The 25,555-nt window shown below is 40.0% G+C and overlaps 1 protein-coding gene across 1 annotated transcript; it reads left to right on the top strand.

Moving 5' to 3' along the window:
• On the top strand, window positions 1-10,855 carry LOC107758970 (uncharacterized). The gene is made up of 9 exons (XM_075229773.1): window positions 1-286; window positions 1,232-1,362; window positions 6,482-6,539; window positions 6,635-6,769; window positions 6,887-7,489; window positions 7,563-7,706; window positions 7,777-7,887; window positions 8,510-8,551; window positions 10,041-10,855. Exons 1-9 carry the CDS (start codon window positions 215-217, stop codon window positions 10,656-10,658), a joined length of 1,914 nt encoding a protein of 637 aa, XP_075085874.1. The 5' UTR covers window positions 1-214; the 3' UTR covers window positions 10,659-10,855.
• The last annotated feature ends 14,700 nt before the right edge of the window (window positions 10,856-25,555 follow it).

Genomic DNA, 25,555 nt, shown 5'->3' with positions numbered 1-25,555 from the left:
CCTCTTCCAGAGTAAAAAAAGAAAAATGAAACTAAAAATAAGCAATTAAGCGAAGAACCTAAAGGTACAACCCTAATCAGCACAAAAACTTGCTGAACGCCTGAGTTCCCAAACGCCGACGGACTCGCCCCTCTCGTCGCCGATCAGATTCCGTCTTCACTCAATAGCTGCCGGAACCCTAGTATCCGTTGTTCGGATTATCCAATAAATCGACATGGTCGAGGTTGAGGCTTCTCCACCTGATCTCAACAACAAAACCTCTCCTCCTCACCACACAATTACAATGGTTTCAATTCTCAATTTCACTTCCATTTCATTTTGCTTTTTAATTTTTTGTTTTATACCTCATTGTGTTGTTGCTATGAATTTTGTTTCATTGTTTTCGTCGAAGTGTAGCATCCACTTGTTATTCATCATTTTTGATCATTTGGCTCTCTCTATCAGTTTGTCTCTGTTTGTGTGATTTTTCTATTGCATGCTAAAGCGAACAGCTATTTAACAAACACACACACACACACACACACACACACACACACACACACACACACACACATTCAGCAAGAAAATACTATCTGTTCCTCTGTGTTTGTGATGGCGTGTGTGAGTGTGTTGGTGTGTATAGAGTGTGTGTGTGTGTGATGTCTGTGTTAAATAGCTGTTCAGCTTTAGCATGCAATAGCAAAATCAGTGGAATGCTTTGTTTTGAGTACTAGCTGGAGAAGCATAATTTCACTTGAATTGTCCAAGTGAACTTGTCTTTAAAGTAATGACAATATACTGTCAAATTGCAGGAATCAGCCCTGGTGAGCTGTTTTGTATTGGACTATCATCGTATTTTACTCCATTACATGGCCTAATAGCATGTCATTCGCAAAATGGGATGCACTGTTTTTTAATGAAATTGACAGTATGAAGAAACTGACATTTTGGAGTTACTGAATCTGTATGCATATACTGCAGTCTAACGTGCAGTCATGTTTTCAGCTGATGCTGTAGTTTGGGGCATCATTGCATATAATGGTTGCATTTTTTAGAAGTGGTGAATTTGTTCATTTGCTGTACAGTCAAAAGAGTTCAAATTTTCTGAATCTATGTGCTTTGGTATCGTCTTCCTGATTTGACTCATCTAACGTTCTTGTCCTGATGAAGATTTAACATACATGTTTTCTTGTTCTTTTTATGGGTGAATTGGTATTATAGATATCTAAATTTTTCCGTCTTTAATTTTAAGCTGCCTGGTGAAAGAGATTATGCAATGGGAAAGAGGAAGGAGCAAGATATTGGTGAACCTGAAGGGAGCAGAAAAAAGAAGAAAAAGCAAGTTGCCAATCCTCGTCCTGCTTGTTCTTGGGTGCACTTCAGGTAACATGTTCGTATGAGTAGATACTGTGAGAAAGCACGGGAGAAAATATATTATTGATATTAGATGAACAATACAATACAAGAGGTCCTTATTTATAGCTATACTGTACAAGGACATACTATTCTTCTACCAATGTGGGACAATACTACACTATATACATGCTGTAAACTAACACTCCCCTCAAGCAGGTGCATACAAATCATATGTACCGAGCTTGTTACATATATAACCAATACGAGGACCAGTGAGAGACTTGGTGAAAATATCTGCAAGTTGATCATTCGACCTCACAAACTTTGTAGCAATCTCTCCTGAAAGTATCTTTTCTCTGACGAAGTGACAATCAATCTCAATGTGTTTAGTTCTCTCATGGAACACCGGATTTGATGCAATATGAAGGGCAGCTTGATTATCGCACACAAGTTCCATCCGACTGATTTCACCAAATTTCAACTCCTTGAGCAATTGTTTGGTCCAGACTAGCTCACATGTTGCCATAGCCATTGCTCGATATTTTGCTTCTGCACTAGACCGAGCAACTACATTCTATTTCTTGCTCTTCCAGGACACCAAATTTCCTCCTACTAAAACACAATATCCAGACGTAGAACGTCTATCAGAAGGTGATCCTGCCCAATCAGCATCTGAGTATCCAATGATCTGCTCATGACCTCGATCCTCAAAAAGTAACCCTTTGCCTGGAGCCGATTTTATATATCGAATAATGCGGACAACTGCATCCCAATGACTATCACAGGGAGAATTCATAAACTGACTTACAACACTCACATGATAAGAAATGTCGGGTCTAGTCACTGTGAGATAATTTAATTTTCCAACCAGCCGCCTATAGCTTGCAGGATCGCTAAGCGGCTCCCCCTGTCCTGGCATAAGTTTAGAATTCGGATCCATCGGAGTGTCAACAGGTCTGCAACCTATCATCCCTGTCTCCTCAAGAATATCTAAAGCATATTTTCTTTGAGAAATAACAATACCTGAGCTAGACTGAGCAATCTCAATACCTAGAAAGTACTTCAATCTGCCTAGATCCTTAGTTTGGAAGTGTTGGAAGAGATGCTGCTTCAGATTGGTAATACCATCCTGATCATTGCCAGTAATAACAATATCATCAACATAGACTACCAGATAAATACAGAGACTTGAAGCAGAGTGCCGATAAAACACAGAGTGATCAGCTTCACTACGAGTCATGCCAAACTCCTGGATAACCGTGCTGAACTTACCAAACCAGGCTCGAGGAGACTGCTTTAGACCATAAAGTGGCCGACGCAAGCGACATATAAGGCCACGAGACTCCCCCTGAGCAACAAAACCAGGTGGTTGCTCCATATAAACCTCATCCTCAAGATCACCGTGAAGAAAGACATTTTTAATGTCCAGCTGATAGAGGGGTCAATGACGAACCGTAGCCATGGATAGAAAAAGGCGGACTGAAGCCACTTTAGCCACGGGAGAGAAGGTATCACTGTAATCGAGCCCAAATATCTGAGTATATCCTTTGGCAACAAGACGGGCCTTAAGTCTATCAATCTGTCCATCGGGACCAACTTTGACTGCATAAACCCAACGACAACCAACGGTAGATTTACTTGAGGAAAGAGGAACAAGCTCCCAAGTACCACTTGTATGTAAAGCAGACATCTCGTCACTCATAGCCTGTCGCCATCCTGGATGAGACAACGCTTCACCTGTAGACTTAGGGATGGAAACCGAGGACAAAGAAGATATAAAAGCATAATGGGGAGATGACAGACGATGATAGCTCAAACCGACATAATGAGGATTAGGGTTAAGTGTGGTCCGTATACCTTTCCGAAGTGCAATCGGTGTACTAGGAGCAGGGTCCGCAGCAGGAGCAGGGTCAGGTGCAGGACGAGAACCAGTTGGGCCTGATGGAAGACGCAAACGACGATGATAAGTCAAGAGTGGTGTTCCTGTGGCTGGGGAACTAGGGGGAACAACACTAGACTCCTCAACGGTTGGTATGGATGAAACCTCTGTGGTCGAAGGTGGAGGAGGAGCTATAGTAAACTCCTTAAAGGTCGGTATAGGTAAGACCTCAGATATATCATGGTGGTCAGCAGAGGTAAAAGAAATGTTTAAACTCAAAAAATGTGACGTCAGCTGACATAAGGTACCTACGAAGATCTGGAGAATAACAACGATATCCCTTCTGAACACGAGAATAACCAAGGAAGACACACTTGAGAGCACGAGGAGCTAACTTATCTTTCCCAGGAGCTAAGTTATGAACAAAACACGTGCTCCCAAAAACACGAGGTGGAAGAGAGTATAAGGGTGACTGGGGAAACAATACTGAATGCGGAATCTGATTCTTGATGGGAGATGAAGGCATCCGATTAATCAAATAACAAGCTGTGAGAACTGCATCGCCCCAAAAACGCAACGGAACACGAGATTCAATTAGAAGTGTGCGAGCAGTCTCAATAAGGTGCCTATTCTTTCTCTCAGCAACCCCATTTTGCTGAGGGGTATAAGGACAAGATGTCTGATGAATAATTCCTGAGAAGTCATAAACTGCTGAAATTGAGAAGATAAATATTCTAAGGCATTATCACTGCGAAAAATGCGAATAGAAACACCAAATTGGTTTTTGATTTCAGCACAGAAACTCTGGAATATAGAAAATAACTCAGAACGATCTTTCATTAAGAAAAGCCAAGTACATGTTGAATAATCATCAATGAAACTGACAAAATAACGAAATCCCAAGGATGAATATATCAGAATGAACCAAGGAGAAGACAGACTCTGCATGACTCTCAACACTACGCGAAAAGGAGGCTCGGGTATGTTTCCCAAGTTGACACGACTCACAATTTAATGTAGACAAACTAGATAAACTAGGCACCATCTTCTGAAGTTTGGATAAATTCGGATGTCCTAAACGTCTGTGGATTAGATCTGGAGGATCTGTAACTAGACATGTTGTGGAAGGATTGAGTGAGTTAAGGTAGTAAAGGCCTTCTGATTCACGTCCTGTACCAATTGTCTGTCCCGTACTGCGGTCCTGCATAATAAAAGAATCGTCAATAAAATATATACCACAATGAAGGGCACGAGTCAAACGAATAACAGATGCAAGACTAAAAGGACAGCCAGGGACATAAAGAACGGAATCTAGGGTGATAGAAGACAAGGGATTAGCTTGTCCAACTCCTTTTGCCTTAGTTTGACATCCATTGGCTAAAGTAACAGTGGGAAGAGACTGTGAATATACAATATTTGACAAAAGTGATATATTACCAGAGATGTGATCAGAAGCGCCAGAGTCCATGACCCATGGGCCAAGAGTGCTAGACTGGGAAACACAAGCAAAAGAATTACCAGTAACAGAAGTATCAGTCTGAGCAACTGAGGCTACTTGTGGAGATGTCTGCTTACTTGCTCGATACTGAAGGAGCTCATTATATTCTTCTTTAGATAAAGAAAATCCTTGGTTACCTGGAGTCTCGGTCTGAGCAATGTAAGCATTTTTGGGTGGACGACCATGTAAGGAATAACACATTTCACGAGTGTGTCCAAGTTTGTGACAATAAGAACACTTGGGTCTAGATCTTCCAAAACGACCTCCTCCTCGTCTATGCTCCATAGTTTGAGATGCCCGAACATCCATTGTCTGGGATGCAAGAACAGAGGAATCAAGCATCTGTGATGAGATCACTGGTGGACTTGGTGCTGCAGCAAGGCGGAGTAATCGAGAGAATAATTCATCAACTGTCGAGACAGACGGACTAGCCAAAATCTGGTCGCGTACTGAATCAAGATCATTAGGAAGTCCAGCGAGGGTAAGAACGAGAAACATCTTGTGTCGCTGCTATTGTTGTTTTTCCACACTAGCAGAAACTGGCATCAACTTCTCAAATTCCTCCATGACTGCCTGTACTTGACCCAAGTAAGTAGACATATCCAATTCCTGCTTCTTTAAGTTTGTCATCCGTGATATCACATCATAGAAGCGAGATATGTCATTAGTGTATAAGGTGCGTGCCTTTGCCCAAACCAAATAACATGTCTGGAATGGGCGAAACAAGGGCATCAACTTGGAATCAATAGATCGCCACAAGATGCTACATAACTGAGCATCGATTTTTGCCCAAAGTGCTATTGCCTTTTTATCTCCATCGCTAGACTGTTTGATTAGATGATCTTGAACACCTTGACCTCTACACCATAACTCGACAGATGAAGCCCAAGCTAAGTAGTTTGAACCTCCCATTAAAGGTTCCGAGGTAATAATAGCACTAGAGCTTCCAGAACTCATGTTTCTAGACCCAAAAGCATCAAATCCCAAAGACATTGTTGCAAATTATTACCAAATAAGAGAAAGAATCAACTGCACAGAAACGGAATACTGAAATATTGTAGCTGCCGGAATCTACTGTAGCTGTCGGAATAGTACTGTAGCTGCCGGAAAAAAAACTCAAAGTTGTCGGAATGAAATGAAAATAGTAGGGGTAGGATCGGAATTACCAGGCGACCCAACTGTTCTGAAGGAAGATTTTCAAAAAATGGCCGGAACTGGTTGTACGCGCCGGCGCGTGAGCTCACGCGCGTGAGCTTCTGGTGGTGCGTGGAGGCGCGTGAGGAGGCTGCTGCCGGAGTTTTTCACTGGGGTTTGGTCGCCGGACAATGACGACTCTTGTGGTAGTGTTGGATTTTGCACAACACTGACAGAAATGAAGCAGATAGAAAACAGCCTTAAAAAAGTATTGATTTTTCTTTCCCGGAATCGTTGGAATTTATGCACAGCGATTTCTCTTTCCCGGAATCGCTGGAATTTATGCACAGCGATAATTCTCTCACAATTTCTCTGATACCATGTGAGAATGATACTATGTGAGAAAGCACGGGAGAAAATATATTATTGATATTAGATGAACAATACAATACAAGAGGTCCTTATTTATAGCTATACTATACAAGGACATATTATTCTTCTACCAATGTGGGACAATACTACACTATATACATGCTGTAAACTAACAGATACCTAATCCATTATGAGCTGTTTATCTATTTTTCCGCTGCTTTTGAAATACTATTTTCTGCTAACATCGAAAATGTTGTTTTCAGCCGTGACTTTATTAAAGAGTATAGTGCTACACATCCTGAATCTTCAGGCCTGAAAGCTGTAAGAATCTATGTCTATATTTTCACTATCAGATGCATCATTGTATACCTCTCTGTTACACACAAACATGTTAATGTGAGAGCATTACTTTTTAGGCCACAAAGGCAGCCTCAGATGCATGGAAGCTGATGGGTCCTGAAGAAAAGGCAAAGTACACTACTCGTGCCCGTGAAGTGTGGGATAAGTACCTGAGCTCGACACCAGCCCGCCCTCCTAAGCCAAGAAGACAGGTCACCCCCCCCTCCAGGCTTTTCTTTCTTTGATGAGGGAACTGGTAATGCAAAGAGTGTTGCATATTGTTGTTGACTTCTTTATGTTTAACTTATGCTGATGGCTTACTCATGCAGACCAAACTAGTTACGAGGTGCTCCCCTGGCCGCTTGCTAAATGTCTTGCAACGGCTCACACCGGACCAGAAGGAGGCCGTAAAGAGCATGGGCTTTGGTAGCATCCTTGGCCTCAGATGTCGAACTCTTCGAAGAAGCTTGTGTCTTTGGCTATTGGAAAGGTTCAATACTGTAAGACGCAGCTTGGAAATCTGTGGTGAGAGGATACCTTTAACTCCAAGGGATGTGGAACTTGTAATGGGCTTGCCTGCTAGTGGGAAAGATGTGGTGAACTCAGGGTCTGACGAATTAATTCTAGAATTGCGTAAGAAATACAATGCGACCAATCGTGGGATTTCTGTCCGTCTTCTGGAGGAACGACTTGCAGCTCCGGAAGCTGGGGAGGATTTCAAAAGGTCATTTGTGCTTTATGTAATGGGCACTCTTGTGTGCCCAACTGCAAGGCTGGACGTAAGCCCCTCTTTCCTCCACTTTTTGACAAATATGGATGTACTCCATCAGTATAACTGGGGCAAGTTCTTGCTTGACCGGTTAGTACGGGAGATATCTCGCTTTCGTCAAGGGAAGCAACGGGCAGTTGGGGGCTGTCTTTTGTTCCTCCAGGTAATTGTGAATGACGTGAGATGCCTATATCTGATTTATTTAGTGGTTAACTGACTCTTTCATTTGTTTTCAGCTATTTTACTATGAGAGTGTTGCTGTTGGAGCAGCGTATGAATCGGCCCCTGTAGCTTTTCCTTGCTTATTCTCGTGGGGTGAGGAGGAGATTAGTGAGAGAGAAAAGCAAGAGAAGGAACTTGGTGGTTATGGCTCGGGGGAGGTACATTCCAATTGTCTGATTTCTTAAACAAACACGTTCTCCTATTATTCCACTTTATTCTCTCATGCAGGTAGTCTGCAAGGAGAGAGGACTTGGGATGGGGTCATTTGGATACAAAGCCCAAACTGATTGTATGCCATTGAGAGCAGTGGAACAAGTACAAGAGCTTTCTCATGCACAGGTATAGCCGTATTGGCGGGGATATGGTTGAGTAATTTGTTGTTCTCTTGTTTAAGTAACCAGTTAGGCTTATAGTCTTAAGTCCTGGGAAATTCCTGGTATGAGGTCGTGTCTTGATAGATTCATTTATATGGTAGCTTGCATATATAGGAACTTCATAAGTAACATCTTGTATTCCCGGCCTTTAGTTTTGACTAAGTATGATGCTTAGATTTGTTTGAAATCTCTAGTTCGGCTGATAGCTGCCTAGGTTTGGCAGCCTTATTTCTCAATGACTGTTGGCCTATTCATACAGTTTTAACAATGGAAATAACAGCTAAATACTAAGTCTCTCATCTTCTTAACAATTAACAAATCAAATTAATAACTCTGCGGAAAATCTATGACAGGAGAAAAGAAAGTACGTTAAGAAATAAGATCAACGTAAAGCTGATAGACAAAGAGAAGGTTATCAAAAGAATGCAAGGCTTATGCTTACATCAGCGTTCCCACAAAAGCTTTTTCCTTTCTTCCTTATTTTTGGGGGGGTTGGATGAAGGGAGGTGGGTATACCTTGGGCCTCAACTCCAGGTTGCCATGATGTGGCTTCTTTCCACCCTAATATTTTTTTATCTACTTGGCAGGACATGGAAGATCAAGAAGATGAGGATACCTTCATAGAACAGGTGATCTGCCGTCTAATTCTTGTTTCTACTAATTAAAACATTTTTTTATGAAACCTACTAATTAAAACATTTTACTCTAAACTGAGACCAAGAATGAGCATGTTTACTATTATTGTATTGGCACAGGACTTATTTCGATAACCCCGAGGCAATGATAATCTAAGTTGCTCCGACACGTTTAGGTGTCGCACCGTGTTGACACAACACTAGTATTGGTGTGGGTATGGGATCCGTACCGGATCTGGTCAAACAATTTTGGGTACTTTGACCACGACAGACTTCAAAATTCGAGACGAGATACAATTTGATTTCCGAAATTAGAATCAAAACTAGGGTAAATTTGAAGAGAAAAACATACCTTATCTAGGAAATCAATCATTTACTTATCTTCAACTTGAGAATAAAAAAGAAATCCACACTTTACAAGTTATACCTAAGTATTCCACAAATTTTTTCATAATTTAGAAATATTTTTATATTTTTATTTTTTTTGAATTATTAATTGCCGGATCCCCGCACGCGTATCCGTACTAGGATCCGTATCTCAGCATCTTAGAATTTACATTTCGAAGGATCTGACCTCTAGATCTGCACCAGTGTCGGACACCCGCACCCATGTCCGAGCAACTTAGATGATAATGAGTTGTCGTTAGATATTTAGTTGGTGTCTTGCTTAACGCAAAGATTGAATGACTAATGAGAGTAATGATGAATAGGAGATCCAAAACCAACAAATAATTATGCTATACCCACATACATGTGGATTTCATCTTGGCAGCAATAAACTAATTGCTGCTGTATGTGGTATATTTCCAGAATGCTTTTATTGAATGTGGAAGTGCAAAAGTTATCTTTTCTGCTACTATATTTCATGGTTAGATTAAGATGGTTTGACGTTGTATTATCTTTTTCGATAAGAACTTCAATGTTGTAATATCATGTTTCAAATTTCACAGCCCTTTATAGATCTAGATATATAAAGTTTTCAGCCCCCAGGGTTTTGATCTAGTGGTAAAAGCTCAACACATGATGTGTGGGTTAGACGCACGTCACGAGTTCGAACTTTGCCGAAGACAAAAGCCTGCAATTTAAGTGGGTAAGGATAAAGGGGATCCACCGAGAAATCCCTGAGGGACGACAAAATCATGGAATGTAAGTGGAGTAGGGTAGAGGGGTGGTCCCATCATCCACCTTGTTTCGAATCGTGCCCCGTTGGCTGGGATTTCTCGGTTTATGAATTTCTTTTTTCTTCATAGCCCTGATCATAAATGGTGGTGTTATGTTTTTATATGCTTATATTTCCGGGAACTGGTAACTGAGTTAGGGTAAATTTACTTTTGAGGATCTCTGAGCCTAAGAGGCTTTCACAGTCATCTCTCTTTCTCTCTCTCTCTCTCTCTCTCACATTAAAATCAGTTTGCATGGTATAAGTTATTTGAAATATTCTCTTGACATTGTTGATCAAAATGGATTTGCCGATCTTCTTCAGGAACATGCGTGCACACATATCATCCAACGGAATGACGTCTGTGCGGAGGTTAATGTAGTTGCTGATTCAGGCCCAGTACCTTGTGGAAACATGAACTATGGATGCACAGAAACTGTTGACTACACAAATAAAAGAGATCATGAGGAGGCCTGCCCCTATGCACCATGCCCGTGCCCTCTCCAGAACTGCAATGTTGTTGATTCCCCCAATCTACTCTCAATACATTTCACCAGTAAGCACTGGGATTCTGGGAGACGCTTCAAGTATGATTGCCCATTGCGTGTCTCGTTGAGCAAGAAAGAAACTTTCCTTGTTTTACAAGCAGCAAAAGATGGGGTCCTCTTTCTTCTTACCAAGGGAACACAAAGTATAGGGCATACGATTGTGATTACTTGTATTGGTCCAAGCTCATCAAAGGAATGCTTCTTGTATGATGTTGTATCAGAAAGAGGAAGCAGCTCTCTGAGATTGAAATCATTCGCTTGTAGTCTTCCAGGTAGGATTGAAGGTTTACCTCCAATGGATTTCCTTCTGATCCCTTTTGCTCATCTGGGCTCATCTGGGCAGCTAGATTTAGAAGTTTGTATATGGAGCTCGACAGAGCCTGGATCAGAGTGAGCTCGTTAGATGTAATATAGCAGCTTTATTTGTATAATTGTATTTGTCAGAATGTAAGAAAATGTGATTAGCCAGCAATTCAGCATGTTTGGGAATACAGCTCTCAATAGAGACTTACTGCTCAGGGCAAGAGCGTGTTTATTTATAACCGGAAGAAAGGATAAGCTGCAGGAAAATTGTAGATCATATTTTGTCCATATAGTAGCTGCTATGGTGCTTATGCTTTCCTGAGCCGAGGGTCTTTGGAAACCTCTCTATTCTCACAAGGTAGGGGTAAGGTCTGCGTACACAGTGTAGGATAATACTGAGTATGTTGTTGTATAGTAGCTGCTACGGAGGGGGCAACCTTGTTAGTGTACTGCAACTTGGGAGTAGGGAGTTCTAATTTGTAATTGAGTGTCTTGGCCTTTGGTGTTTGTCTCTAATCTCAAAGCAAGGCGTTGCAAAAAACAATTGGATGTTTTCCTGTATAACACTGAGCAGTACAATAGCAAGGTTGAAATTAGAATTAGGCACCTTTCCTGTTCCCTGTAAATACGGTTATCTATCTGATCTTAATAATTTTTTGAAGTTTAGTTAAGACATTAAACATAACATGGAATAGAAAGATAAAGGAAATCAATTGTAATTACTTCTCACAAACAAAGAAAATAAATAAAGCAAAATAAGAGAAATAAGGAATTATTACAGATCACGGAGACGGCAATTTACACTCTCCGGGGAGAATTAATAAATAACAGGAAAAGAGCACATTCTCATACACTAACTTTGGGTTAAAGTACACAAATAGTCTTCAAAGTAGATAATCTTGGATTTTTGTTCCCGATTACCTTAGGGGCAGAACTTCAAATTTGAGAAGTGGTAGGAGTGTCAATGGTTCGGTTCGGTCGGTTATTTTATAAAATTTATACCATATAATTTTTCGGTTACTTTATTCTGTATAACTATATTTTTTCAAAACCATCCCAGTCATTTCGGTTTCTCTTCTGTATCGGTACAGTTCAACATTTTTTTTGTTAAAAGCGTCATGTAAGAGTCACTAGTAAAAGTTAGACGCAATAAAATACATACTTTGCATGGCAGAACTCTCTAGACATTTACTGTTTAAAAGGTGATGAATCAAGTAAATTTGAAAGATGGCCAAAAAAAAATATGAATCCATCCCACTATTCAACAACTTAAAACAAAATAAGCAAAGACAAGAACATTATAAGTTAAACGAGTGATAAGATATTAATCAAGCTCGAACTCGAAGATAGAGTCTATTAGAAGATTAAGTATCTAACAAGAAAAACTAAATCATATAAGAGAAAACATATCTAATACCATGGGCTTGCTACTCAAGATTGCCGAAATACTTTGTGGCTTACTCTCAAGATGTTGGAACTAATTTATTAGTTTCAATAGGAATTACAAAATAGGCTTGGAAGTTTGGACTTTAGGTGTTAATTACCTATTGGCTTGTAGCCATTGCCATAATCCCAAGGTCGAAGGAAAATAATTTAATACTTTGTTATTTTTGAACTTAAATATAAAATAAATTTTCATATATAAATTTATTTGGTACGACTCGGTAATTTTTGTTTACTTTAATAAAATTTAAAACTTACCTAATTATTTGGTACTGTTATAAATTTTTATAAAAAAACCTACGAATTTGTCAAAGGAAACCTAATAATCAGTATGGTATGGTTCGATTCGGTCGGTTTAATCGATTTTTAAAGATCCATTGACATTGTTTGACCCAAAATTTAGATCTAGGTTTAGACAATTAGATTTAATAAAATGTAGTCAATCTTAGCCAATATTAATGTCCAAAAGATATATTAACTGATTTTGTAGTAAGATAATACGTATGTTATCTAAATAGCAATAAATGTTGATAACACTAGCAATAGGGGTATTCATGGTTCGATTTGGGTCGATTTTTTCCTAAAAAGAAACCAAACCAAGTAAGTCGATTTTTTACATATTGGGACCAAACCAAACCAATTAAGTCGGTTTTTTATCAATTCGGTTTTTGTCGGTTTTTCGGTTTTTTCGGTTTTTTCGGTTTTTTGTCGGTTTTTTCTTAAATATGAGACATACACTACCAAACGCATATTCCGGCGAGTACATTTTCAGCGTAACGCTATCAAACCATTTTCTCTTTGAGAAATCTATCATTTACCAAGATATATTGATGATAATTGACTCAAATAGTGATGAATAACTTAAGTACTCAATTAAAAATTAATTATTTTTAACATGAAATAAATTCTTGTACTTAATAAAAGAAAACTACCAATCAAACTAGAAGGCAAATAATTAGATTATTATAATAGCAAAGAACTAGACTAAAAATACAAATGACTAATATGTACCATAAAATTTTAGAAACTTTATATATATATAGGTGTAAATATACATATATATAGGTGTAATAATAAATTTAAATAGCTACTTTTATAGTCGGTTTGGTTCGGTTTTTTTTTTATTAAAACCAAAACCAAATCAAATTTGATCGGTTTTTAAAATTTAAAACCAAAACCAAACCAAACCTAAAAATATCGGTTTTTTTGGTCGGTTTGGTTCGGTTTTCGGTTTGGTTCGGTTTTTCAAGTTTTTATGAACACCTCTAACTAGCAATATTAAATGACCCAAAAAGGAATGGGTTAGCATTAAATAACAATAAATAGCAATGAATGACACTTAAGCAAATAAGAACATGTGAGTCACCCGAAAAGAGTGAGATCCGTGGATATTCTTTCTGACAATGATGAATGATTGATGAGCCTCTGAATATTCAGATTGTTCTTGGATCATGTGGAAAGGTTACACAAGAATCTTAAGAGAAAGGTATATTTTGTATGTGTATAATACAACAAGGTTCTACAGAGAAAGTCAATGTGTTCTTTTATAAGTGAATATCTCATGTCCCCCATCACTTTGTCTCTTTCTATTTATAAGGGAACATATATCTAAAAACCCTAATAGTACAGATCCAGAGAATATTCATAGGAATATTCCCTCTAAAGTCTTATCTAAAACTAGCCATTATTATTCTTTTTTAAGAGGAGTGCTCGTCCTCGGCCTTGACCTGTAATGACTCATCGACCAAGTCCTTCGTCTCTCGCTAAATCACTTCGACCTTGAATTCTCCTCTTGTAGAAGTCATACTGAGGATACGCGGAAGCTCTTGAAGGCACTATTAATGTTGATATGGTCTAAGCATACCTAAATTAATTTTTGGCCCATACAGTTAGTCCCTCCGCTCGTTGAGGTCGTCCTCACGGGCGAGCTTAATGAGCGGATAATGTCGTTCCTGGTGGAGCTTAATATGGGTCATAGTCATTGTAGGTCATTGGTGACATGGCTTTCTATGGGCCGCATATTTTAAACCTTTGATTTTCCCGGGTGATTTACTGGAACCATTTGGTCTAAGAGATGGAATAACGTCATGACGTCATGCGTCATGATGACGCTCATTCCCGACGTATTGCGTCGATTCTTGCGTGACCCTTGATTGGTTTTGCTGTTTCGATCTTTGTGCTAATCATGACCAGCTGTCTCGATTATGGTGCCCCAAACCTTATAAATAGCAGAGGACTTGTTGAGTTTGAAGTTTTTTATACTATCTCTACTTCTCAAGAAAAAATTCTTCTCCTCCTTCGTAATATTTTACCGCTTTTCTGTTGCTTTCTGTACTTCTTCATCTTCATTTATAACAATGTCGAACCTCTCACCTGATGCCCATATGGAAGATCACTCTACCCCTTTGGAGTTGTATTCCCTGATCACGGGGAAGATGTAGCAGTCGCTGCTGAGGAGGAAACCCTCCTTATTGTGGAGGAGATTGTACCTCAGTACCCCGATCCCAAACCCGATTTCCACAAAGCACCGGAAGTGGTGACTGAGAGGTTTCGATCTATAATGATGGTCGAGTGTTTAGCTGAATTTACGGATAAGTTCAGCCTTCCTGATCACGTGGAGTTGTTCTCTGTGGGTGATGATGGTGTGCGGTTCCATCATCCCAGATTCTGCACCCTTTACATTTATCCGTTCACAATCGAATATTCGTTCCCTTTCCCACCATCAATAGAAGAATTGTGCCGCCATTATATAGTGTGCCCTGTGCAGCTCCCGCCCTACGTCTTCAAGGTGGTCAGAATGTAGGTGAAGTTCACCGAATTGGCTGAGATCGAGATCACGGTATGCCACTTGGTGCACCTTTTCGCCCCCATTTCTATCGAGGGACGTTGCTGCATATTCTCCACCATGGGAGGAAATGCTTGGTGGTGAGGATGGATGACAAGGGTAATCGTGTTACACCCTATATTTTCGTACGTAAAAATGCGTCGTAAGCAAACTAATGTAGGACCAAAAATAAGATAATATTTAAAAGTATATAAAGTAAGTTAATCATGTTACCTCTGAGGTTACAAATATTGAAGATCATGAACAACAAGTACAAAGAGGGTTGGACAGTTCAGAAGCTAAAGCAATTAAATAAAACAATGTTTCGTCGAAAGTCGACAAGTTGGGAATGTTATAACATGTACCTTTGGGGTGAGACTAGGGTGATTAACATGATAAGGAGATTATGTTATGATTTATATTAGTCGTATGACATCCGTGTGTTATGTTTTAATGTCAAGCGAGTTGTGGAACAAAAGTCGATGAAAGTCATCACAAGTTACACTCATAAGTTTTACTGAAATTTTGGGTCAAATGTAACTGCGATTTTCTCCCAATATACTTAGAGTTATGGGGTGTTCCACCCATCAAATTAAATATCTATGAGTCTATTTTCCAACACATTAAACCGTTTGTCAATACGACATTGGAGTAGAAAGATATGGGTATTTGTGCAATACTGCGCAAGCTGCTAGATGACAAGAAGGTGTGTCACCTACTTGCTTAAATGAAAGCCCAAAAATGGGCCATTTCGGGTCGTCCAAAGAGGCCTTTTAAGGGCCTATTTTCTTCATATATTAGACTTAAAATAGAGCATAATAACCAGACATAAGCTCTGCAAAGAATCCTCCCAAAAATTTCCCACAAACCCTAATTGATTTTCTCTCCCTTTCAAGTTCCAATTGGAGGTAAAACCTAGAGTTTGAAGAACCAAGATAAGAGCCGAGTTATCCAACAAATAAGGTGAGTTTATTCTCTCTTTCATCCAGTTTTTCTTCTATAAATTCATGGTAAGTCGTTCTATACTTGTGAGAACTCACGGGACGGTGATCGAAAGCCGTGAGTTCGAGTTATTCACTTGTAGCGGACTGTTTTGTGGACTGTTTTGTGTTGCTGTTGGGCTGCACGTTTTACTACTATTTTGTGGAGTTTTGGAGGAGGAAGGGGGTTTATAAACACCATATAAATGTAGGGTGGTTGGCTGGTCGTTCGTCATAACATTTTCGGGTCGTTTGACACTACTACAGTGGTCGTTTTGTGTACGAAGAGATTGGGGTGTGTTGGGCTGTTTTGTAGTATTTGATGGTGTATATAGGGCTGGAAAATGATGTATATATGTTGTTATTGTTCTATTCTTGTATTGTTGGTGTTATCTTGAATTTGGAGGAAGTAAGGATTATAGGGGAGATGCTGCCCGTTTTAATACAAAATAAGTTTGTCGTTCGTTGTGCGATAGTTGTACCTTTCATAACTTAACGATAGTATTATTATCGTTCTTATAGATTAAGGTGCAAAGAGGTGAGTTCAACTTGGTGATTGGAAAGATTGTGATAAGGTATGTTAAGGCTAAGCCTTCCTTTATTTTGGCATGATCTCGTAGCTACATGTGTTAGTAATGAGACAAAAGAGAAGTTCATATTCATGAATTTATTCACACTATTCTAGTCTCATAAGTTACAATATTATTCCTTATCGAGACTCTATATTCAATTTTAGTATTGTCTTCTTCCAGTCAAGAGAGCAGCAAGCCTATATATACAGTATTACAGTATTTTCATTACCATCGAGCTATAATCGATGGGCAGGCCCCTATTGGGCAACCTCTGATCAGATGGAAAGTTATATACCGAGCCTACTGTGGCCGAGCGCCTATGAGCGAGCCCAGCATGGTCGAGATACATAGCCTAGTATGGCCGAGCGCCTATGAGCGAGCCTACTATGGCAGAGCAGTTATATATACCGAGCCTTATAAGGCCGTACAATTATTTTACTTACTATATTGAAGGAGTTGAGTCAGTATCAGCAGGTAAGTATATCTCCAGATCATCTTTGACTCCCAGTTACTTCCAGTTATTATATTATCAGTTCAGTTTCAATTTTCAGTTATGTTATTGCCTTACATACTCGGTACATTATTTCGTACTGACGTCCCTTTTCCGGGGACGCTGCATTTCATGCATGCAGGTTCAGATAGACAGACGAGTAGATCTTCTCATTAGGTGTTTTTCGAGTTCAGCCTGATCGGTAAGCTCCACGCTTTTCGGAGTTGCCAGGTCTAGAGTGTTGTGTACATCTTATGTATATCTGTATATATGTTATGGGTAGGTCGGGGCCCTGTTCCGATCATAGTACATCTATCAGTAGAGGCTTGTAGACATATCCTGTTGGTTAGTGCAGTATGTTGGGTTTGTAGGCCTGGTATGTATAATTTGGTGGTTTGTCAGCTGTAGTAGCTATGACGGCCTTTTCAGCCTAGCTTTATATTGATGTTTAGTTAGCGCTAGTTTCCATTCAGTTTTATATTTTGCTTCGCAAATTGTCTTGCAAGGTGGCCCCATGGCCAAAGTATGACATTATGTGTTCAGAGTCCCTTAGTCGCAATTTGGTACGCCAGGTTAGGTGAGGCACCGGGTGCTTGTCTCGCTCCTAGGTTCGGGGCGTGACAAATCGGCACTTCTGGCTTGATTATTTCTTGGTCAGGACAGAGGCCGTAGTGTCCATTGCCGCCGGCTTCCCTGAGGCCTAAAACCCTACCCGTAAGTGCTCGTGTTGTTTGTGTTTTAAAACATTTTTCATGCCGTGGGTTGGTCAATCAACTCTTTTTTTTGTAGCTACTATACGACCTCTCTAGTTGGTGGCACATATTACCGTTTAGGTCAGACAGATCCTTCCCTATACAACGGGGATACGTGACTGGTCGAGTATTTTTCCAGAAATTCAGACATACTCTCCCCTCGACAGGTAATCACTTCCCTATCGCTGACGTTGTTTTTATGCGGTATGTGTCCGTCCTTTATACTGATCCCTTTCTTCTTAATGTTTCTCTAGGTTTAGTCAGAGGGGCCGCGAGAAGGTTGAGGGCTCCCGTGCCCTCGTTCCGGAAGAGGAGGGCCAATATGACTTCAATCTGCGCCCCTTGTCCTAGCTATTACCAATTCTGCTATCGTCCCAATTCCAGCTGTCGCTGCTTCTACCTCTGCCCCCATTCTGGCCGTTGTGACCTCCGCTCCTCCCTTATTTTCACTTGTTGATAGGACAACAAACATTTTCCCAGTGACGGGATCTTCATCCTCGAAAAAGGAGGTCCGAGGATATGGGTGGCAGAGTTTCTTTGACCGTTGATGTCGCGGAAGAAAGTTGTATGTTCCGTGAGATGGCGATAGTAATGATGATATTGAGCCGAGCCTCGAGGCCCCGAGACCGGTAGAAGTTGGTGTAGGCGTGCCCTTACATTTCGAGGGGGAGAGATCGAGGAGGTGTCTGTTGATGGCGGCCACACACTCCCGCGACAAGATGAGGCTTTAACTTCTCAAGTGGCCATGGACGTCTCTTCGCCTACTGGTGATAGGGGGAAGACTGTTGCCGAGGATGGTGATGAGTCGGGCTTCGATATTGACTTAAATGACTTGAGAATGATTGATGAGGGGCTTACCCAGCTCGAGGTGAGACTGGAGGGAGGTTCGAGGACCATTACGATCCCAATATATGGATCATGATTTTGCTTGTGAACATCGATAAGGCAGTCCCTGCCCTCGGTCCTATCTGTTCCGACATTGAGGGTAAGACCCTCAAGGAGATAAATAATAGTGTTCTATTGAAGAGCATTCCCGTCCTTGCTCTTAGGGTAAGTATTATTGTCCGACCCTTTTCTAATGCCTTAGCTTATTTTATGTTCTAACTGTTTCCCTTTGATTTGTAGATGATTATTTTGGAAATCGAGAGCGCCCGAAGGGAGAAAAGATGCAAAGAGATTTTTGTGAAGTTGAAAAGGAAATATACCCAGTACCGCGGTAAATATCGGGATCTCCGAAGTCAGCTTAGTAAGGGCGGTGATGTGTGGGATCTAAGGTAATACTTTAAGAAGAGGGATGAAGAGCTGATGCAGACCATAGAGAAGTTTAGTGTACTCGAGGGGATGTTGAGGAGCAAAGAAGAGGAGCTCGAGAGTAGGGGCGTGGAGGCCCAATGCAGCGATCTTCAAGCCCAAGTGGTTCAGCTGTGAGGCCAACTTAAAGAGTGCCAGTTCCAAGCGGAGGCTCTCAGAGGCGAGATTGCCGAAAAGCAAGAGGAGACCGAGAAGGAAGAGTCCTCTCGATTGGATGCTCGGAGGAAGGTAGACATCCTTGAGCTGGCAAACAAGACTCTTTGGGTTGAGCGGGAAAATTATCAGTCGATGGCGAGGGATAAGAAGGATCGGCTCGAGGAGCTGGACAGGGAAAACTCCGAGCTTCATGACAGAGTTGATGCTCTGGAGACCGAGAGCCCCTAACTACTTGCGCAACCTTCTTCTTCTAATGCTTATGATTTCCCCAACGTCCCTCGGGAGTTATATGAAGAGTGGATTCATGCCGAGGCCTGACTAGATATGTTTCGGGACTTGCATGCAGTGGGCTCCATTTTTGAGGCGGCCCTTGAAGATTATCGGGTTAAGTCTCGCGAAGCTCGACTCGCTTGTGTCTAAAACCCGGGTATGCCTCGTCCTGATAAGGAGGATGGGGAATAGGACTTAGATAGGATTGATGAGTATGCTTGGTATGATTCCGTTTACCCTCAGGGCGAGGGTGGAGAGGATGTTGGGGACCGAGATTATGAGAGTATTGGTGGTCAAGGTGGTGACATCGTTGGAGTTCGAGCTGGCGATGGCGCAGAAGGCTGTGATGGCGATGACCAGTAGTTTTTCTTTTTAACTTTCTTGTGTATTTTTGCGGCGTCTTCAAGAGCCTTTGTAAAGAACTCTTTACTTACATATAAAATATTAAATTTGTTTCTTGCAGCTCCTTCCATTTATGTGATTTATTTTTGCACTTGTATATTTTTGCTTCTGTTGTTTGCTCTTTTGATTTCTGTTCTTTTTATTATTGTTTTCTTCTAGCTGGTCATAGCCTCGGAGCCGAATATCTATGGTCCATATCAACCCTTTGTTTACATAGGTCGAGTATGTCTCTTCGTTTAGATTTGGCCGATAAGTGTTATTTGAACTTGGTCGAACGTGACTTTCCGTTAAGTTGTGGCCGAGGGACGGTAGGTGTTTGTTCGAGCTGGGTCGAACTTGACCTTTCGTTAAGTTATGGCCGAGGGCCAGTAGGTGTTTGTTTGAGCTGGGTCTAACTTAACCTTTTGTTAAATTGTGTCCAGGGTCCAATAGGTATTGTTTGAGCTTAGTCGAACTTGACATTTCATTAAGTTATGTCTGAGGGCCGGTAGGTGTTTGCTCGATCTTAGTCGAACTTGAACTTTTGTTAAGTTATGGCCGAGGGCCGGTAGGTGTTTGTTCGAGTTGGGTCGAACTTAACCTTTTGTTAAATTATGGCCAGGGACCAATAGGTATTTGTTCGAGTTGGGTCGAACTTAACCTTTCCTTATATGTGGCCGAGGGTCGATAGGTATTTGTTTGAGCAGGGCCAAACCTAACCTTTCCTTAAATTGTGGCGAGGGCTGATATGTGTTTGTTTGAGATGGGTCAAACTTAACCTTTTGTCAGGTCGCGACCGAGGGCCAGTAGGTGTTGTTAAAACTTGGTCGAACTTAACCTTTTGTTAAGGGGATTTTGATAAATGTAAGTTTCTATTACTTTGATGTTGTTGCTCAGATTACATAATTGGAGAAAGTTACAAACTTTGGACATTAGATTTCGTTCCAGTCCTAGTCCCAATCTATCTAGTCCCTTCATTGTTCAACTTGGAGAGTCTTGAGGAGTTGGGCAATGAAAGAGAAATCAGTTCTTTCTTCGTATACCTCGACTCGAAGTGTCCCTTCCCTCGCCTCATTAAAAACCTCCTTGAGAAAACCCTAATGGGACAAAACTCAAGTGAGGGAAAAAGAGTACGACTTGGGGGGGGGGGGGGCTTCTCCTTTTTAGAAATTGAAGTATTTGAGGTGGCTGATATTCCAATTGTTTGGTAACTGTTTTCCTTCTATTGTTTCTAGTTGGAATGAAACCTTGTTTGCCTTTCTTACAATTTTGTACGGGCTGTCCCAGTTTGTTCCCAATTTGCCTTCTCGTGGATCTCTGCTTGTTTTGGTTTTGGCTTTGAGTACGTAGTCCCCAACTTTGAGTGGCCAGACCTTTGCCTTTTTGTTGTAGTAACGTTCCGCTTGCTACTTTTGGGCGACCAACCTTATGTATTCCATGTATATTCGTTCGTCGATCTCATCGAGTTCTTGCCTTCTACTCTCATCATTGCTGGTGTTGCACCTCGTTTTCTCGCAAAAGCGGGCTTCTACATATGCCAACTCTTTTAAATTAGGTATTAAAAGAGAAGAGCCGCCACCTAACGATTTTTAAGGTGCGTTAGGGTACCTATTTGCAAATAACTCTGATTTAACTAGTTTGTGTCACCAAAGATCGGGTAAGGCTCTAATTACCTCAAAGAGAAGGGGTTAGGCACTATTCGAGGCCCACAACTGTGGTTCCCGGCCAAATTTTACACTTGTGGATTAGGTTATTAAGCTAGGTGATCAAATAGTTAAAGGAAGATAGGCAGTCTAAATATCTAGCTACAATGTGAAACAAGCATAAAAGGGAATTGCATATATGAAGGAAATTGATTATCCATTAATAAGTGATTGGTACGATCCTTTTAAGGATTACAAGATACAACCTAGTTTGATCTAAGTTCAATTAAACCTGCGTATAAATACTAACCATATATGGGGGGTCCTAAGTTTTTATCCTAAAGGATCACCCCATGCAACATAAATAATGCTTCGTAACTCCCTTAGAGTAGGGGTTGCTCATATTATCAGCTACCCAATTACTATCTTGAAGTTGTTTACCTATAAGCATTCTAGTTCAATTCTAAACCGTGCCCTAAGCATGCTTTACCTGTCCCATGCCTATGGTCCAGGAGGATTTGGACCTATTATTCGGTGGTTCTAGACCTTTACCTAGGATGCTCAAAATGATGAAACTAAACATTCAAAAGAAATAGGACTGTACATAGTTAACAGTTAATGGCTCAAATTAGCCTCCACACGTAGGCACAAATGCATGCAAACAGTCATGCGTTTACGCTAACAAAGTTCCAGATTATTAAGCGAACATCTATAGGCAGATTTGGAGTCGAGACACATTAAACTTGTTCAAAACCTATAGACATTATTTCTATATGATTGAACAACCCAAGAGTTGATATAAGATCTTTACGAACTGCTATTCTAGCAAACGATTTGTTAGAACCCTATAGGCATGATTTTTAGGTGAGTTATGACTAAACTATGTGATCGTTAAGATGCCAGGTTATTTTTCTTTGATCCTATAGGCATGATTTCTAAATGAATAGCGGAATCCTATAGGCATGATATCTAGATAATAACATTCAGGCAACAAAGTAATTGAGAACATACACTGGCTTTATTTCATTCCTATAAGCACATCATCTAGGCAACATAAGGATAAGGATAGCAGTAACAACGACCTTAATTAAACACTTTGAAATCCTATAGACGTGATCTCTTAGATGGTCAGATTTGGGAAGTGAAACTGCTTTTAAGCGCAGGTTTGTTTCGTTAGTCCTATAGCCATGCTTTCTAGGTGAGCCACATAATTGCAGAAGGTGTCAATATAAACAACTCTTAATTATTCAAACGGGATTCTATAGGCATGTTATCTAACAACACATAATGGTAGAGCAAGTGGCAAATGAAATATTTATATCCTATAGGCATGCTATCTAACAACACGTAGAAATAGAGAATGCTGAGCAAGTGAAGCATTTAGATCATATAGGCTTGTTTCCTACCCTTTCATGCGAGAATTAAAGTATCCCAATCCCCCATTATTACTAATCCCTAATCGTTTTTTATTACAAGTTATTACAAGCCCAAACGAAAGAATACAAAATCAAATTACAGACTGAAGCGAACATAAGCCCAATAAACAGTTACAGGCCCAGTACAAAAATAACCCAATGATGTTTTTGGGCCTTCAGCAGCCTTACACTTTGCACAACTAGCAGACCCAAATCCGAAGCTCATCAGAGTGTGTCTGAATCCAATGTTCAGGTCCGACAACATATATGGACCAACACCAGGCCCAAACGATTGACTTACTTACCCAACTGAATGCCAAACTTAAACACACAAGTGATAAACGACACATGAAATTAATTAAGAAGCCTTTTAGGTCCACACACTTAGTTATTAAAGATGTAACTAACAACGGTTCTAACCAAGGCATATAGACAGGATCACATGAAGTTTTTGCAAGTACACAAGGCATACATAAGGTGGGCTCATGCTATGTTTCACAAAAGAGTGACAGGTTGGACCACCATAAGCTAGAAAACTATTTCAAATAGATCTTCAAAGCAAAGCATAGTCCAAATTAGCCTAAAAGACTTCAGACAACTAACATGCGATATAGACACGAGCAAGTGGATGGCAGCTTTCACATAAAGGTTTCGACATGAGAGCCTAATGAGAATGTGGTTACAAAAGCATAACAGCAGGTTGGTGGGCACAATTTGGCAAACATAGAACTTAGTTGAACATGAAACTTAACATATTGAGTATAGTCGTAACACAAAGGTTTAAAATAATGCCATAATTCATGGTAGGTGAAGATATCAACTCTAATTTAACAAGACATACAATCATCAGGCCTAATACCAGTTGACCACATATAGGGAGAGGCTAATCATTTCATCCTAGAGGTCTTAGGCAGTATCAAAGAACAAATCAGAGCACACACATTAAATAGATGGAAAACATGTTTGACATGACAACATGAGCGAGAATTAACTCTTAGGAAAGCATTAAGTTGCACATGGGTGATTCAATTAGAACACATTCTGGGCATGAATTGGTCTATCATAAGAATCTAGAACAAGACAGAGAAGTAAACTCAGGACAAGCAACATATATAAGCATTTAGGCACAAATAAGCTTAGGCTTAAAAAAAAGAAGCTTAAGAGGCTAAAAAAAGCATTCACAAAATTAAATGACATACATGTACATAAAATGAGCACAAACGATAGAGAATGAAATTACTATGGCCAAAGATACTTACCAGTTGCAAATTAACAAACAAATAAATAAGAGAAACAATTCTAACTGTAGTTCAATCGTCAATAGCAAAAGAGAGGAGTAGAATCCCAAACCCAATGCGTCAGAGTTCACAAGGAATTCAGATGATCCGCGAGCAGTGCTCGCACCGGGAAGGTCGAATACTGATGGCCTTGGCTTTCAGCCGGCCAAGAACCAAGAGTTTCAGAATAAAATAAGTAAGTAAGTGAGGGAGTGATAAACGATTCAAGTCTGTCCATAAGGGGAAATCGGAATGGGGCTATATAGTAGTCGATTTGAACAAACAAACATGGAAAAAAATCAATTAGACATAAAGAAGGAAAGAAAATATCTCATGCAATCAAAATCGGTAAAGGAGATGGAAAATCTCAAACCCTAGTTGGATCTAACCGTATGAAAATAGAACCAAAGGTGCAAATCGTTCTTTGTCGACCGTATATGGATGAAGTATTGGCCAAATTTCAAAAATTCGACCCATCATAATTCGATCTTAGAGGTGGTACTTGCCAAAGTTAGGCCTAATAAATAATAAAAATATTATTTATTCAGTAAAATGCTTAAAAATAATATCTTAACATTAGAAAAAATATAAGAATGCTATTTTAGCATAAATAATATAATAAACATAATTATGTATATAATATAGGCTATTATTGTAACTAGCATAGATAAAATGCAAATATAGTTATGATGAAATATTATAAAATGTACGTGGGTATAAAATGATAAATTTGGATGATTTAAGTGATAATTAATAAATATTTGAACAAATTAAATGCGAGAAAATAAATTTTAAAGCTTTAAAAATTACAAAACATTATAAATATATGACCCTTGAAATTAGGTAATAATGCAAAAATAATATTTTGAAAGTATATGGAATACTTTATAAAATATGAGGGTAAAATTGGACATAAACAGTTGCCCCTCTATACTCGGGAATGATGAAAGAGTTACCGGGTAAGAAAATGATGACCAATTTTGTCCGAAATGAGTGAGTATGAGGTGTGTTTGAAACACTAGGGGTCGAACTCTAGTTTCTGAGTCACCTACATATCCCTGGTGTTACGAGAATCAGGACGTGTGTAATTCTAGATCCAACGACGAACGAAACCGATGGAATTGCTATAAGAATGGTCGTACATTTCGAAAAAGGATCTTTTGGATAGGATAGTGCCATGAGTAACAGATAATTTCAGGTGGAGCTATGAATGAGAATTTGGGCGTTCTTGGGGCACGTGGTGTCCAGTGAGGGGATCAAGGTAGATCTGAAGAAGATTTAGACGGTTCAGAGTTGGCCCAGACTGTCTTCAGCTACTTAGATTCAGAGTTTTCTTGGCTTGGCCGGATATTATCATCACTTCGTGGAGGGTTTCCCGTCCATTGCAACGCCTTTGACCAGGTTAACCTAGAAGGGTGCTCCATTCAGGTGGTCTGATAAGTACAAGGAGATCTTACAGAAGCTCAAGACTTCC

This window comes from Nicotiana tabacum, chromosome 14 (genome assembly GCF_000715075.1).
Source record: "Nicotiana tabacum cultivar K326 chromosome 14, ASM71507v2, whole genome shotgun sequence".
In the NCBI taxonomy this organism is placed as follows: Eukaryota; Viridiplantae; Streptophyta; class Magnoliopsida; order Solanales; family Solanaceae; genus Nicotiana; species Nicotiana tabacum.
This window is presented reverse-complemented; position numbering and strand designations above follow the sequence as displayed.

Bases quoted from the DNA above. Each gene is read 5' to 3' on its own strand.
- LOC107758970 (XM_075229773.1), top strand. From the start codon at position 215: ATGGTCGAGGTTGAGGCTTCTCCACCTGATCTCAACAACAAAACCTCT. The intron at 287-1,231 runs GTTTCAATTCTC...TTTAATTTTAAG, and splicing joins CTCACCACACAATTACAATG to CTGCCTGGTGAAAGAGATTA. The intron at 7,888-8,509 runs GTATAGCCGTAT...TCTACTTGGCAG, and splicing joins AAGAGCTTTCTCATGCACAG to GACATGGAAGATCAAGAAGA.